Raw genomic sequence first — 16422 nt, forward strand, 5'->3', positions numbered from 1 at the left:
AAATAAAGGAAGAATGAAAAATTGACAACCGATTGTCGTAAAGTGTTCTAATCGCTCCCTAAATGAGGTACATGGTCAACTATTCATTTATCTTCATGAAACTGATTAAAACAGAGAGAAAATAGTCACGAGAAACCGATGGCCCGCGCGGCGCATGCAGCCCAGTAGGGTGTTTTATTATAATGTAAGTATGTAATGTATGTTAATGAATGAATAAGATTTTAGATTACGAAATATTTTGTATTTTTGAAAGTATGTGTATAAATTCGGCTTTCTTGAAGTTTTAGGTTATTAATGTGGTGCTCATGAAAAGAAAGATTGTTCATCATTTGTATAAGTACTTACATAATAATAGTAGTACATACTTGTAGATAATATAGACATTAGAGACAGCAGAGATTTTGTTAACAATGAAAAAAGCCATTTGCGTGGATAAATGAATAATAAAAAGAAAACTAAATTAAAAATATAAAATAAGTTCTATACATAAGTATTATACGGAAACAAACAAACTATCCAACTAGATCTAAAACATAAAAAAAACAATTAATAATCATCTAAAATCTAGATACTTGATTGTATTCTCATTATGTAAGGCGTGAGCACTTACCACCGACAACATTCCTGAACAAAGTTCTAAAACAAGGGAAGTATGCAGAATCAGTTTGTTCTAATATAACAGCCATACATCGAACTCGTTCGCTTCGAAGTTGATCGTAAATGTATGTTAAGTTGCTTAATCTTGATTTCCAAAAGTCCATCTCTGAAAAGAAATTAGTTGTATGAATAATATTTATATTTTTCAACATTATTATCTCCCCTTACAAGAATACTAAATTGAAAATGTTTCTGTAACCAAAAGTTGGTAGTAGGTATAGTCATAGTGAAACAATTTAACCTTGAACTTAATGCACACGCATTACGCAGGGTGAAATTAATTATATTACCACCCTATTCGCGACCGCTCTTACATGAAGTCTATTGCATTGTTTTGTGTGTGGTCTGCACCATGCTGTCGTATCTTTTAGACACACGGCATGACAGTATTAAAACAATTTAATAATATCACCGCGGTACTTCCATTCACTAAAATGATTTGTGATTTATTTAACATGATGGGGTCTCCGCACCCAAGGACCCTCATTTTGTATGTGCACCTGATAATCCTAATTAATAAGTAAGGTTAGTATTTTAGTTAATTCAGTTTATTTCAAAAGCTCACCGGCGATGGGCGTCGGATTAGCGCCATTATTGAAAGCATGCGACGAGTCCTCTTGCATGACGTCATTGATCTGCGACGCCCATTTGATGACGACGCCTTCGACGGCGCTCTTTAGATACAGGTCTGCTTCTCCTCCTGCCACGATTTCCCTCTCCACCTCGTGGACTCTTTCTACACCCACCGGCATCGGAAGAACTGTTTGACCATTCACTTTTCCTTTTACCTGTAAGTATTTTATCAGAGAAACATTTTTAATTTTTGACAGATATCTAGTAGTAAGGTAAATAATTATTTTAAGAAACGCAAGGGGTAAACGGAATGATCAAATTAAAAACTCTAATGTGTTATGATCCAAACACACATTTTTATTGAGAAAGTAGAGCTTTAATAAAACTTACGATACAATAACCTTTAACCTTTCTCGTTCTGTGTTGTCAACTATGTTACACAGGTTCCTAAATATGTTATATATAATAATATATGAACAATACATAGATTTAGATTTTGAGCTATTTCTAGAATTATCGAAAAAACAAATAGCGAATAATGATGATGACCTATTTATAAATCTAGAATTTCCATTTTAAATACTGTCGCATACCGTATGTGGTGACGTAATGTGACTGCACAAAATATAACGGAATTTATTAGCAAAGTAAGAGTAAGGTTAAAGAAATTATGAAACTATTGTAAACTTAAACATATATCAGAGTTTCCTAAATGATGTTAAACAACCCGAACACAACTACCTTTTAAAAAATGTATTTAATCAACAACTCCCATAAAAAATCATTGAAAATTAAATTTTAATACATTTTGCACCCAAGGGGATGGTGAAACCCATTTTAAAAATCACCAATCTAGATAGTTTAATTTGTTATAATATGTTTCACCATAAAAGTTTGACTATGATAATAAAAAAACTCACAAAGTTCCTATGTACTTATATATTTATACGTTATTATTTTTTGCTAAATAAATGAAATAAACTTGAGCTGATTGCAATTTAATTATCGTAGGCACGTCTCTAGCGGAATGTAGAAGAATTATACGCAATATGATACGTTTTTTATGCCATGTTAGAGTTCAAAATAATCTTTAAAGTGGTCGTAAAAAACAGCACTGTAATATCAGGTAATTTTTATAATATGAAATTATGAAAATATGAGTCGATTTTAGAGTTCAGACTATTATACCAAATGTTTCCGACTCATTGAAGTTTTAAAATAACAGCAATGATGAAGGTTCGTACCTGATAAACAGTACTTTTTAAACTGTGCACATGTTTCTTGATGTCCATGGCTACTACTGCTGGCCATGATGTATGGTTCAGAGGGTTTGACAGTAGAGGCACAAATATCTCATCGACCAATGCTGCCAGTTGGTCTATCGTCTTCGGAGCTAAGTCACCTGATGAATATATAAACACATTATAATAATATGTTTTTAAGAATGTTTTGATAAGTATTATAAAACGTAGGGCAAGTATTTACATTAAATTGTATCAAGTATCAAGTGCTAGTCAGAATACAAGATTCTTATTAATACTATAACTCTAATCCACTCAATACGACCTACGTAAATACTAAATTAAGCAATACCGTACTAACGTTTCGCTCTTTGAGCAAAGCCCAATATATATAGTTAGTATATTGAGGGCAAGAAGACTGATAGGCAGGTAAAGAATCTTGATGTCCATATTAAAGTTTATGAATGGCGATGGGCGGACAACATCAATAATAATACGGGAAGGCTAAGTGTACCCAATAGCAAAGAGAGAGCTCAAGATAGAGATAACTGGAGGATAGTTGTGGAGTTTGTCAGCCGTGGTACTGAATCGAATATAATAACTAACTATGCAAATACAGGATATGTAAACTTGCGCAATTCACGTGACAATTGCTAATACTTGCATGTTAAATTATTAGATAACTGCTCACTATTCGTTTTTTATTCACGCAATTTTTTTATATTAAAGATTCTATCCGTTTGATAAAATACTTGCCATTTATTCATACTATATACTTATAATAACAGACTGTATGCTGTGTACAGGAGTCCGCATATCGTACAGAATATCAAATTGGCATGCGTCACGCATTTTGGAAGCCGGAAGATATAATATTATGAAGACCTGATCAACCTCATCTAATATAGAGGGATAGTTTTGAGTTAGATTTAAAAATCTTGAACATCAAAAATGACAGGGAAGCAGCTTTGTATAGCTCTGAATGGAGGTATGTGCTATAGGAGCCTACACCCACATAGGGTTGTAGCGTCTGGAGAAAGGTGATAAGTAATAATATACACTTGCTATAATAGTATAAACTTCTATAAAATCAGTAATCGACATACTTACAGGGTCTGCGCAATAGATCTACATAGATAGATATATTTTTTTTATTTTTAAGGGTTGTTATTCCATATGTCGGGAAGATAATATATCATTTATGTTTTTAATTTATGTAGGTAATATGTTGGTGGAATATGACAAGACATATCTCTTGTTAGATTATATCCATGAGATCCATTGTAGGTATCGTATAGGCATAGTTATTTATTTTTTATATGAAATATATATTTTTTATATATATTTCGTACCTAGGCGCCTGTGATGGTCGAGTGGTAAAGTATCCACTTGGCAAGTCAAGGGCATGGCCCCCACATCCTGAAGCGGGGCCCCCTACCTATCGCTTAGGATAAAGGCACTGTGATGCTCTACAGTATCGTTTTCTAAATGGTGTACGCGGTAAAATTTATGTGCAAGTATACCTATTTAGTGTTGTTTTTGTATATTTTAATACATCCATTTGAATTATGGAGTTGTCGAGTATCGATACACAATATAAAAAAATGTATCTTACAACCACATAATTTTATATAATAACACTATTGAAGAAAAGTAGCGCCGCAGGCAACTTTTTTTAATATCAGAGAGAATTTGTGATGTGTGATCACTAATCTGGTCGACTCACTACGCCGGGGCCTTCCTGAGCCCGGGCCCCCAGGCTAGAGCCCTGTCAGCCCCCCCCCCCTTGTGGGGGCCATGGTTAAGGGTCGCGGGTTCAAATGGGCCTGGCAAAATTAACATACTGTTTTTCAACGTATGTTTGAAACTAGAGCACGGACCTAATGGGTTGAGCAAGTGACTAACATTCATTTTTCTTCTACTCTTCGTAAGAAAGCCAAAACCTAGATTGTACAGCCAATTAATATAATATAATACAACTGCCTAACATGCCTAGATACCCTATACAAAAAAGACAATATGAGCTTTTTCAACTTTCCCTTCTCTTGTCGAGATATTTTTAAACAACATTAACGATTTTTCGCGAACGATATAGTAACGAGAGCATGTTTGATCAGGCAAAGTGACACGTGTGTAATATTGATCTAACAGTTTACTTTTTGGCAAAATTAATTATCTACAAAAAAAAGAAAAACAAAATACATGATAGATAATAAAACAGCTATTGTTATTTTTAAATCAATAAAAACTTTGATGTCAAAGACAATACATTGTATTTATAATAATAGATACGAAAGATTTGATTTTAATATAACCACAGTAGCTCTTTAGAAACTCTCTCTTACAAAGGAAATGACTACCATCTATCTAGTACTTGCTAATGTTTAAAAATATATTATTTAACAACGACTTTAAATTGTTATTTCTGTGTTATACGTATACAATGTTATCTTTAATATAACATATTTTTGCAAACTGTCAATTCCTGATGGAAACCCATTTTATATAATATTAAATGCGGCTCTCGTGGTGCAATGCGGAAGGCGCTGGCTTTTCATTCGGGAGTAAAACAGAGATCCAGAAGCTTGAGTGGTACAAACACCCAGCGTGGTATGGATATGTGCATAACGCAAAAGTAAATAATTACAAGATAAAAAGATCTTTTTATATACCACGTTTTTAAATTTTCTGTTAAATCATATAAACTTGACAATTCTATGTACTTATTAATAATTTTGGACGAATAAGCATTGGCGGCTCTATGCTCGATGATTTGGTAGGTCAGTTTTATATTATTTTAATTTGCCTTTTCGTTGTACGCTTAAAAGACGTATAGCAAATTGGCTTTTTATACATTATAAAAGAAGTGATATAAATTGTTAGATAGTTAGATTAAAAAGATAGATACCTACTTAACCTTAAAAAAAATGTCTATTTTCACATCAAACAATCAAAAATATTTAATAAAAACTCCGTAGCTTTTTCATTAAACTATCACTATCAGAAAAAGTGTTGTGTACTGTTATGAAATGGCGGGATCATGTATATATAAACACTTTTTATATTTCCACTGATTTTATTAGAAGGTAACTTTTACGATTAATATAGCAGATTATATTTTAAAGGGTAACTTTTATACAATGGTTTAACTGTTTAATACAATGAATGCAGTCGATGCGTTTTAGTCAAAGGTTGTATTTAAACTAAACTAAAAAGCTATTTTTGGTTGAGTACTATAATATTACAAAACAAACAATGACATTGCATAATATGAAACTTTCAGACAACAATAGGAAGTTTGAAATAATAAAAATATAAAAAATAATACGGTTGAAACCATGTTTGGTAGGTAATATAATACATGCTCGATGAAATCGCGAGGCAATAATAATTCATAACAGAACAACGTTTTATACCTGTTTCCTTTAACACACTGAAAAATGTATTGTTATCTCTTTCTGGGACAATGACGAAAATCTTGCCTATGCAGCGTAAACACAAATTAAAAAAAAGACTGGCGAAATGTGTGTTTTCTCCATTTCACATATGGAAAATGAGAGAGAAAGAGAAATAGGTAGAAATATTTTATTCCGGCATATTTCCAAATGCCCAAATTATAGCGACCGAGCGGATTCCTTTTGTTTGAATTTTATACACACAGTTCGTTCGTCCGTGTGCGTCTCGCCTTGACGTGTTAGCCGATAATTATTATAATACATTGTACCTACATCTTAGATTATAACCTACATAGATTGTAAGATGTTTATTTTTGGAGGGTCATTGACCAATTGACCTAATGGACCAGCCGCTATTGCGAATAAGGCAATTGTCAGCAAATATTTTTTTTGCTATTTTGCAACAAACAAATATAGAATACTGAAATGTCATTTTGATTTCCATAGTAACGCACGTATATATTAATAATTTAGTTGCTAGGACCACCCCCTTAGCAACCAATAATAGTGGATTGGATTACGAATTTCTTCCGAAATAACTTTACATACAAAACAGAATTAACTGAAAATGAATTCAATTCTACTTAAAGATGGCTAAAAGTATTAAAAGAATGCATTGGCAGCGCTCGGAATGGACAGGAACGCACCGGAGCGCCGTTGTGGTTCGTGGAATTCCAAAATATACCGTTCCGGCTCGTGGATTCATTTAAAATTGCGTTGCGGTTCGTTAGATTGAGATAATTATATTTGAATGTATCTATCTTTTAAAGTTTTTCTCAAAATTAAAAATTAACGAAGTTATGTTATGCCGGGCGTGCAAGGGTTAAAAATAAAAATTATGACATCCCTAAATTTCTTTCAACCTTCTTATTTTGTGTCGATATGTTCATGCCTAAATGCATTGTCTAAATAACAAGAAACAACCAGCTGCAAGCGTAAATTACTTTATTACCCAAAAAAATGTGCCTTGCTGACACTATTTGAAAACTCTTAAGGGGGGACATGCTCGTCGAAGGTCAAAATTGAGTTTTTATTGTATTTTCAAACCATGATCCTGGACACTCCTTAAACGTTGTAGATAATCTATTTATATAATTTTGAAGCCTTATTATCCTTTATAGTTATTTTAAACATTTGATGACTGCATAAAGTATTTTTGTTACATAAAATAGTATTCTTTTAAACCTCTCGCTCTAATGTTTTAGAATATAGTCATATTTCGGTACATAACTGTGCAGTGGTGTTATGATTTTTTACATTTATTAATTTTTAAACGCATTTATAAAACCATTAGTATAATTTATTACGAGATAATTTTTGTAAAATATTCACGATAAAAAATTATTTTGATAATCTCTGTGATCCCAAATTTTACAAGAATTAGGCATTTTATTATTCAAAAAATCGGCAAGATTAACACATTTGAAGATGATTCTAAAGATATTTGTTATAAACTATGTCTTTTACCATTCAAGTGTGATAAACATCTTATGAATAATGATTGCAATATAATAATTATTGACCTAAGAATAAGGTAGTGTTTTTTTGAAATACGCCATTTCTTTTGTCATTCCCTAGTAGTTAAACTACAACATACGGCCGTAGCCATAAATTGACAAATTCTAATTAAAGTAGGGAGTAAAATTATGTTAACGCGCGTGTTTGAACATGTACCTAACTGAATTTTTTTTTTTTTTTTTTTCAACGGTACATGTTCAAACACGCGCGTCAATATCATTTTACTCCCTACTTCAATTATAGTTTGTCAATTTATGGCTACGGCCGTATGTTGTAGCTTAACCACTGGGGAATGACAAAAGAAATGGCGTATTTCAAAAAAACACTACCTTATTCTTAGGTCAGTAATTATTATAAAGCAATCATTATTCATAAGATGTTTATCACACTTAAATGTTAAAAGACATAGCTTATAACAAGTATCTTTAGAATCATCTTCAAATGTGTTAATCTTGCCGATTTTTTGAATAATAAAATGCCTAATTCTTGTCAAATTTGGGATCACAGAGATTATCAATATAATTTTTTATCGTGAATATTTTACAAAAATTCTCTCGTAATAAATTATACTAATGGTTTTATAAATGCGTTTAAAAATTAATAAATGTAAAAAATCTTAACACCACTGCACAGTTATGTACCGAAATATGACTATATTCTAAAACATTAGAGCGAGAGGTTTAAAAGAATACTATTTTATGTAACAAAAATACTTCATGTAGTCATCAAATGCTTAAAATAACTATAAAAGATAATAAAGCTTCAAAATTATATAAATAGATTATCTACAACGTTTAAGGAGTGTCCAGGATCATGGTTTGAAAATACAATAAAAACTCAATTTTGACCTTCGACGAGCATGTCCCCCCTTAAAAAATAAAGTATACATTGTTTAATAATTTCTAAAGGATGAAACATTTCAAATCTCAATACAATCTTGCCTTTGACTTACGCATTGTTAATTTACTTACCTACTAATTTATTATATTATTTTATTCGGAGTGACAAAAATTATTACTTCGCCATTTATTTTCGGGTGAATGAATTGTGTTTTAAAAGTTTTGTGTTTCTAAGTGGATAATCACCCTTACAATTATCGTTTTTAATAAGTACTTTCCTGTGGGATACAAATTCGCCATTTTTACATAATTATATTATTACATATATAGTATATACTATTGTCGCTGGTATCCAAACTGATTTAAGATAATTCTGGCCACACGCACAATTTGATAATTTTGTGGATATTTATAAAAATAATGAAGGCTTAATTACGTAGTAGGTACTTCGTGTAAATCTGCTAAAACATTAGGAATTCTTTCCGGTGGACAATACAGTGGCAACATCTGTTCTGTGATTCAATAATTATTATCATCTCAACAACTTGACTTGTGTTAAAAAAATATTTATGATAAGTCGTAAACCCCAATTTTCACAATGAATAATGAATGATTTTTTCTACAAAAATGTGTTTGGGCCATTGATGGTTTGGGCAGAAAATATTGAATAGCCTTCTGCAGAGTTTATTTATTTGGGACGTTCCTATTGTATTACAATTATTATTACATGCATTGTAGCTTGTGACTTTAAAAATAATAGAAATAATACATAGGTAGTGTGGAGAGAACTTTTACTTAATTTTTGTTTGTAAATTTGTTTAAAAAAAATATAGGAATATCCTTTAATAAAAATGTACGACTATCATAATATCTGTATTGTATGTAGGTACCTATTATCATTTCCATGGCAATAATAATGTGAGTAGGGAAGGACAAACAACATAGATTGAATCGTTTAGAATAAGTAGGTACTAACAAATTAGGTACCTATGTGTCCAGTGCGGACATCTAATTATCTTAGGTGGTGTTAGTCATAGATTATTAAATAAATACGGTGGTAGATGTATATTACAATAATGGTAACCAAAGCATCACCATTGTAACATAACATGCATACAATACAATATTAGTCCTTATAATGTTGAATATAGTAGGTACTAATTAATGATAATTTTATATTATTCTATAAGAATCGTGCTTAGCAACCTGAGTTTCACCTTCCGTCATGTTTTATCTTATATAAATGAAAATGACACACCATTGGTAATTTAATTACAAATAATGCTATGTTTACGTTGTTTGGATGACTTGAAACTTTTATTAGATGTAGGTACGGCCTTATGCCCCTTATAGTGGAGAAGGTTCAAAATAAATCTTTGAGAATCCTTTAAAGCTGTGTGGATAGTGGATACTATCCATGGTTTTATCCGATTGATTTCTCAAGACGCATGCTTACATACTGTATTCTGAAAGTTAAAAAGAGAGCTAGGTATTTAGGCTACGTACTTTTTCCAACTTATATCTACCCAGTACAAATGAGAACTCTGCCATTATTGGTACTTAGTATTGATTTTATTATATATTATTTTATAACTTTCTTGATAATCTAAGTTGTTTGTTCTGCCAAGGTGCAATAATTGCTAATGATAATTGGGCAGGAAATAACTATGTTCAACCAAATCGCTTCGGATAATCGTATATTCCACCTGCGTGAGAACGAGTTTATGTGAACGCTATTTTATAAATTCTTGGTATAGGTAGGCACTTACTGTTTTTTCTAATACTATTTCTTTATTTTTTAAACACTATTTTAATACTATTTCTTGATGTTTGATATTCTGTGCTCGTATTTAAATGGAATTTGTAAAATTACTGTTTTTTCTAATACTATTTCTTTATTTTTTAAACACTATTTTAATACTATTTCTTGATGTTTGATATTCTGTGCTCGTATTTAAATGGAATTTGTAAAATTTTCTATAAGTACGTAAATATTTTTTTAATTTGAATCTATAAGGTACTTATGTGGATATGTTGTTTATTATGACTAATTAATTACAAACTTATCTATCCCAAATGAGACAGTAAGTTACAATCAGTGACGAGTGGTGGTAGAGGTATCATGCACTGGTTATAGTGGTAGATAAAGTAAAAATAAAGAATAATACAATTTTTGACGGTATACTTTGTTAAAACAAGATTATTTCGCCTGCGGCGCTGACAATCCTTACCAACCTGCCCAATATAGATCCGCGTAAGAAGTTTAAAGTTTATTGTTGCATTTTTATATCAAAAGTACGTACGTACGTAAAGAAAGGATAAGCATAAGTACTTAGTTTCGGAAAATTATACAGCGTTCCTGTTCGTGAAATTTTCCATTTCGAGCACTGTGCATTGGCATCGTGTTCTGATATTTATATTCTAAACGTTTCAAATGTCAAGCTAGTCGGGAAGTTAGTTAAAAATCGATTGCAAGATTTGTATTGGATAAACAACCACCGGACAAACAAGAATACGAGCTAAGAAAAACATGGTAAAAAACGGAATGGTTGGTTAAGTGAACAAATAAGAAACCTACGCGTTGTAGTCGAGTTCACTAAAAACCTTACGAGGGAATGGACTGGATACAAAGATTGAAGAAGGGTCAATCACTGTGAAAATCTAGTCGTTCAGTGGAGTCAAAAACGTGAAAAAAATCCGAAAGCTAGGCCGCTAAAATGACGAAATAGTTAATTTTATATGGAGTGGAATTTTCTTGGAAAGACTTTCATTCATCAATGGATAGATTCAGGCTGGTGTAGGTACGAAGTAGGTATCTACCTATATATTTCATTGTAGAGATTTTGAATATTACAAAATGTTCCTATATTATTTGTAAAATATTGAAAAAATATTCTGGTATCGTTATTGACATTGAATATGGGTCAAAGAGATTTACTTTGCTCTAGAATAGAGGTCGTTTTATCGATACCTATAATTTATTTCATATTTAAGTATTAAGTATCATTTACATCTTTACATGTTAGAATATTTTAAATCACGCAATTCTTTGTGGCAATAAAATGTACTTGTACATATGGCAGTAGGTATTATATTACAAATAAACGCCATGAATTTAGAACCAGTTTTTAGAACATCAGCGATTCGAGCCATTGGAAACCCAACGACTCCCGAGACGGTAAATTATTAAAAAAATGTTGTATAAGTGTTTTATCGAAATATCAAAAGGCAAAGCTAACAATTTTATGTCAAGCCTTAAGGGCGTGAGTTCTGATACATTCTGAGGATTTCTGACGTAGGGGACAGTAGGGGAGGTTCTAGAATCTAAATTGTTTGACGTCAATGAAGAATAAAATCTGAGAATAAAATATTCCTCTTGAACATTGTTTTCAATGTACTCGTTTTTTTTTAAATAATGGGGACGGGGTGTTAAAAATATAAAGTATTTTGAAAGGGGGCAATGATAAGACATATTATTATTTTTAAAATTATAATATTATAGTTTCTATATTATGTATGATAAAAGGGTATGTGTTTTTTTTTGTTAAACACCACAACAGACTGTGAAGCCCAATTACAGGCTTGAGGAATTTACATATTAGATTATGTAAATATATTTTGACCTCACCGGGATCGAACTCGGAGCTCCCGAATGGAAGGCCAGCTCCTTACGCATTGCACCACGAGAGCTACCTATCTATACTGGCGTATCTGCAACGTTTATAGTACTGAACCCAGAAATAAATAAATAATTTATAGAAACTTTGATTTTTAGAAACCATAAACATAATGCTTATGCGCACTTTTGTTATTTTTTAAGACTCTCAATTTATACACAGTCGCTAGACCTTCCGATTGAATTGAATATATTTTTGAGCAAATTGACACATAACAAATCTAATTTAAAAAATAAACTTTTATTTGCGACGGTGTCTTCGACGGTTAAGACGTTCTGATTCTTAAAAATTTTAATCAATATAACTAATAATTAAATATTTGTTTTTCATTTTCTCACCGAAGACCTGGGATACTAAGCGTAAGCATTTTCAATCGTGATGGGTTGCAATAAAAACGCTATCACGATTGAATGAATATCACACTCCGCATTTTATCTTGGTAGAGAACTGTCACTCAGTAACATCGGGTCTCGGGCCTAATATATCTACCTCTCACACACACTTACTTCTAATGAGCCAAAAATAATGATGATCGATCTCATAATTTAATTTTCAATCTAAATAATTAATACTAAGAGGTTAATTTTAAGTCAATCATTATTAAGAAAATATTCATTATTATATATTGGGTTGACCATGGCTGGTTTAATTTTATACAATTACGATCAATTAATTTATAAAAAAAACTATCGTGTGTACTCAGTTTAACACGGAGGTTAAAGGAAACTATGATTAAATCAACTTATTATTAAAAAAACTGATTGTGTATTTATCGTTCACGGGCATGCTATGTAGGTACTATTGTTATTTATCATTTATCACGGCAGACAAGATAAAGTAAAAAGTTGTGTACAGCTAAATAAAGAAAAAATCAAACGGAAGAAAAACCTGATCTAGTGAAAATTGAGCTATACGGTGCAATGCAGATAGCATATCTACATTTAAAAAAGGCAAAGCTTTTTCATTTCACTTTCTCAAGGTGAAGCTATGCAGTGACTAGAATTCCGATCGATCAACAGTATTGTTGCATCTTTCCAGATCATGTCGGCATCCCGTAGTACAAATCTATTCGAGCTTCATTTCGGGCATTACGTCAAAATATAAAATAATCGACCTACAGAGCTTACTATTCGTAATTCAATTTCAAAATTCGAGTAAAATGGTAATGTTTGTAATGTTAAGAATTCAACATGTCAAAAACGTAAACGTAGGTACTGCTGAAAATATCAATGTTGTGAATCAAAGTGTGGATGAAATTCCAGAACAATCAAATACACGACGATCTCAAGAACTTGGGAGTTTCTTAGGCACTACATGGAAATGTAGAGGTTTTACCTAACTCTACAACTGGCCTATCTATGCTCTAAAAAGAAGCATGGAAGAAAGCAGACGGAAACGTCAGAAATGAGCCGACTTCAATATTATATAGATACTTACGAGACATACATCCTTTGTTAAATGTATAAAAATAGATCGTATCATTATAAACTGTACATCATCGACAAATATAATCTTGTATATTATCTTGCCATGTACCTAAATATTCACTAGAAGTTTAAAATAATAAAATTGTGCATTATACTAAATACAAACCAGGAAAAATGACCATCCATATGATATCATAACAAGCGTCAGATTGGCGACCGTCATTTGTTCTGACTAAGTTCAATAAAATTGGGAGGCATTGACATTCCGCATCGAATTGAATGCTAATCCAAGCCATACCCATTCAAATAAAGAACTAACTCTTTTTACTGGTTGCAAACCATCTTATAGAGAGTTTTCACACTCAGATCAAAGGGACAATAATCGAGACAAAATAATAAATATGCCATTGAACACAAGTGTGATTTAATGGCCTACAACACTTCAGATATAATTCAGTTTTGAAGAATGTTTTTAGATAAAGTCAGTAGTTTAGTATTTGTCGTATTATTTTATTGTTACCACTTTTTTCTTAGCTCGTATTCTTGTTTATCGGGTGGTTGTTTATCCAGTACAAATCTTGCAATCGATTTTTAACTAACTTCCCGACTAGCTAGACATTTGATACTTTAAGAATATATCAGAACACGATGCCAATGCATTTTTTAATACTTTTAGCCATCTTTAAGTAGAATTGAATTCATTTTCAGTTAATTCTGTTTTGTATGAAAAGTTATTTCGGAAGAAATCCGTAATCCAATCCACTATTATTGGTTGCTAAGGGGGTGGTCCTAGAACTAAATTATTAATATATACGTGCGTTACTATGGAAATCAAAATAATATTTCATTATTCTATATTTGTTTGATGTTGCAAAATAGCAAAAAAATGATTTTTTGACAATTGCCTTATTTGTTCTAAATTATTAATACATAGAACTGTCAAGTTTATATGATTCAACAGAAAATTTAAAAATGTGGTACATAAAAAGCTCTTTTTATATTGTAATTATTTAAACCTACACATATAATTTAAAGTAGTTTATCATCTATAAATTTCCCAAATCACAAAAACTGTATTAATTTTGTAGGTAGGTAGGTACTTACAAAATATTATATAGAAATAAAACATTTCTCTGAATATATTGTTGTTTTTAAGTTTACAATAAAATAGGTTTCAATAATTTTATTGTATCATTTGGAATAATAATATTCATTTATGTTTATAATATAATCTATAATATGGTTGAATGTATATTTTTTTTTTAAATTACAAGTACATACTATTTATTTGTCTATCAGTAACATTGAAAGAATTAATGATATTTGTATCAATGCAGACACTTAGGATCAGAGAACACAGAGTTAATGGGTCTGAAATACCTAACGGGTGTGGAGTACCAGGCACCAATCTCGAGTGTGGAAGAATATGGGATAAACTAAAAAAAATGTCAAGAAAACGTCACTAGAGGACGTCTATAGTGTGTGATTACTGATTACTTTTGGTAGGACACTCACACATTCAAAACCCTGTTTCAAAATATAGTGCCCCAATACACTACATTTTGAATATAGCCTATCTGAATTATATTTATTAATCTTTTTTGTACTTATGGTATTAAATTTTATATTGTAAACTTATTTCTCATAACATTCTGACCAGTTATCTATTAGTCCAACAAAATAAATTATATAAAATAACAACTGTAAGTTTTTTTTGTAGTAGGGTTTGCTTAATATTTTTGTTTTTTAGAATACCTACAGCATAATATAAATGAAGAAAATAGTTTTATTGATTATTAAATTCACAATACGATTAATGCATTGTTTATAAAAAATACTCATTACCTTGGATAAATTTATTGATAATAATTATTGTACAATATAATATTTTTTTTATGATATTACATCATTATATTTAGAAGTCAATAATTATTGTAAAATAAACAGAATATTATGTACCTATATTTAAGTAGGTGATCTTTGTTTATGTCATAGATTTAATATTACTCCACCTCAATGCTTGCAAGTAGTAGTTGAATAAATTATTATTATTGAAGATATTATATAAACATAAATAATTATTAGATACATATGGAGTTGTCGAGTATCTGCACACAGTTAAAAATTGCATTGTACAATTTAATATTTTAATTATTAATAATTATTGAAAGAAAATAGTGCCGCAGGCGACTTTTTCTTACTATTAGAGCAAATTTTTGGTCTGTGTTTATCTCACTTATCGGTCGGTCGACTCATCATGCCGGGCCCTTCCTGAGCCCGGGCCCCTAGGCTAAAGCCCTGTCAGCCCCCTCTTGTGGGGGCCATGACCGTCAGTATGCAAAAATCGCGTGGCGTAACCTTATGAACAAAAATAAGCAGCAATTTTTTTTCTTTTTACCACGTAAGCATAAAAAAATCGCCATTGCTTTTCTAGGATGAATAATACACATGATTTAAAAATGTGACATTATTCATAGAATATAGATAACTCACCTGCTATCACCATCTCATTGCACCTCTCCAAAGGAACGACTCCGGCTTTTTTCTTAACAAAGAAAATCCCTTTCGTCTTTAGGGCGCAAGGAAATGAACAACATGGTATGAGCTGAGCTGAATTTGTTAGGACGACTATGAGAATCACAACAGTTGGCTTGTCTACAAAGTCCTTCAGGATCGTCTTGTATTCCTCGGTGGACAGGACCCTCGTCCATTTTTCTGGCTTCAGCCTGAGTGACTTGGTCACGTAGCTCCCCAAAAAGTCGAATCTTGTATCTACGGCAGATGTTGATGCTTCCGCCATATTTGATTTTATTCAAATAATTTCATGGACTTACTTAAAAAAAATCATTAAAGTAATAAAAATGATTCAACTGTAAACTTTGCCATTTTGTTCGGTTGGACTTGTTGTGTTGACAGCATGTTTGTTATACTTCAATAATGTCAATTCTTGAAGGAAATAATAATATTAATAATTAAAATAAAACAAAATAAATGGTAACTTTTTCATTATTTTTTTTCAATATGTGTTTGGATTC

The 16422-nt window shown here is 31.3% G+C and overlaps 1 protein-coding gene across 1 annotated transcript in view; it reads right to left on the reverse strand.

Moving 5' to 3' along the window:
- Dhc93AB (Dynein heavy chain at 93AB) overlaps positions 1 to 16187 on the reverse strand; it is a 114902-nt gene extending 98715 nt beyond the window's left edge. The window contains exons 1-4 of the mRNA XM_085957035.1: positions 15881 to 16187; positions 2475 to 2632; positions 1223 to 1445; positions 611 to 763 (exon numbers count right to left, since the gene is read on the reverse strand). Of these exons, the coding sequence (XP_085813161.1) occupies positions 611 to 763; positions 1223 to 1445; positions 2475 to 2632; positions 15881 to 16187 (841 nt within the window). The remainder of the gene's footprint in view (positions 1 to 610; positions 764 to 1222; positions 1446 to 2474; positions 2633 to 15880) is intronic.
- Positions 16188 to 16422: the final 235 nt, after the last annotated feature.

Source organism: Rhyacophila brunnea, unplaced genomic scaffold, assembly GCF_057557595.1.
Source record: "Rhyacophila brunnea isolate RB1 unplaced genomic scaffold, BYU_Rbru_1.0 scaffold_6, whole genome shotgun sequence".
NCBI classification, from domain to species: Eukaryota; Metazoa; Arthropoda; class Insecta; order Trichoptera; family Rhyacophilidae; genus Rhyacophila; species Rhyacophila brunnea.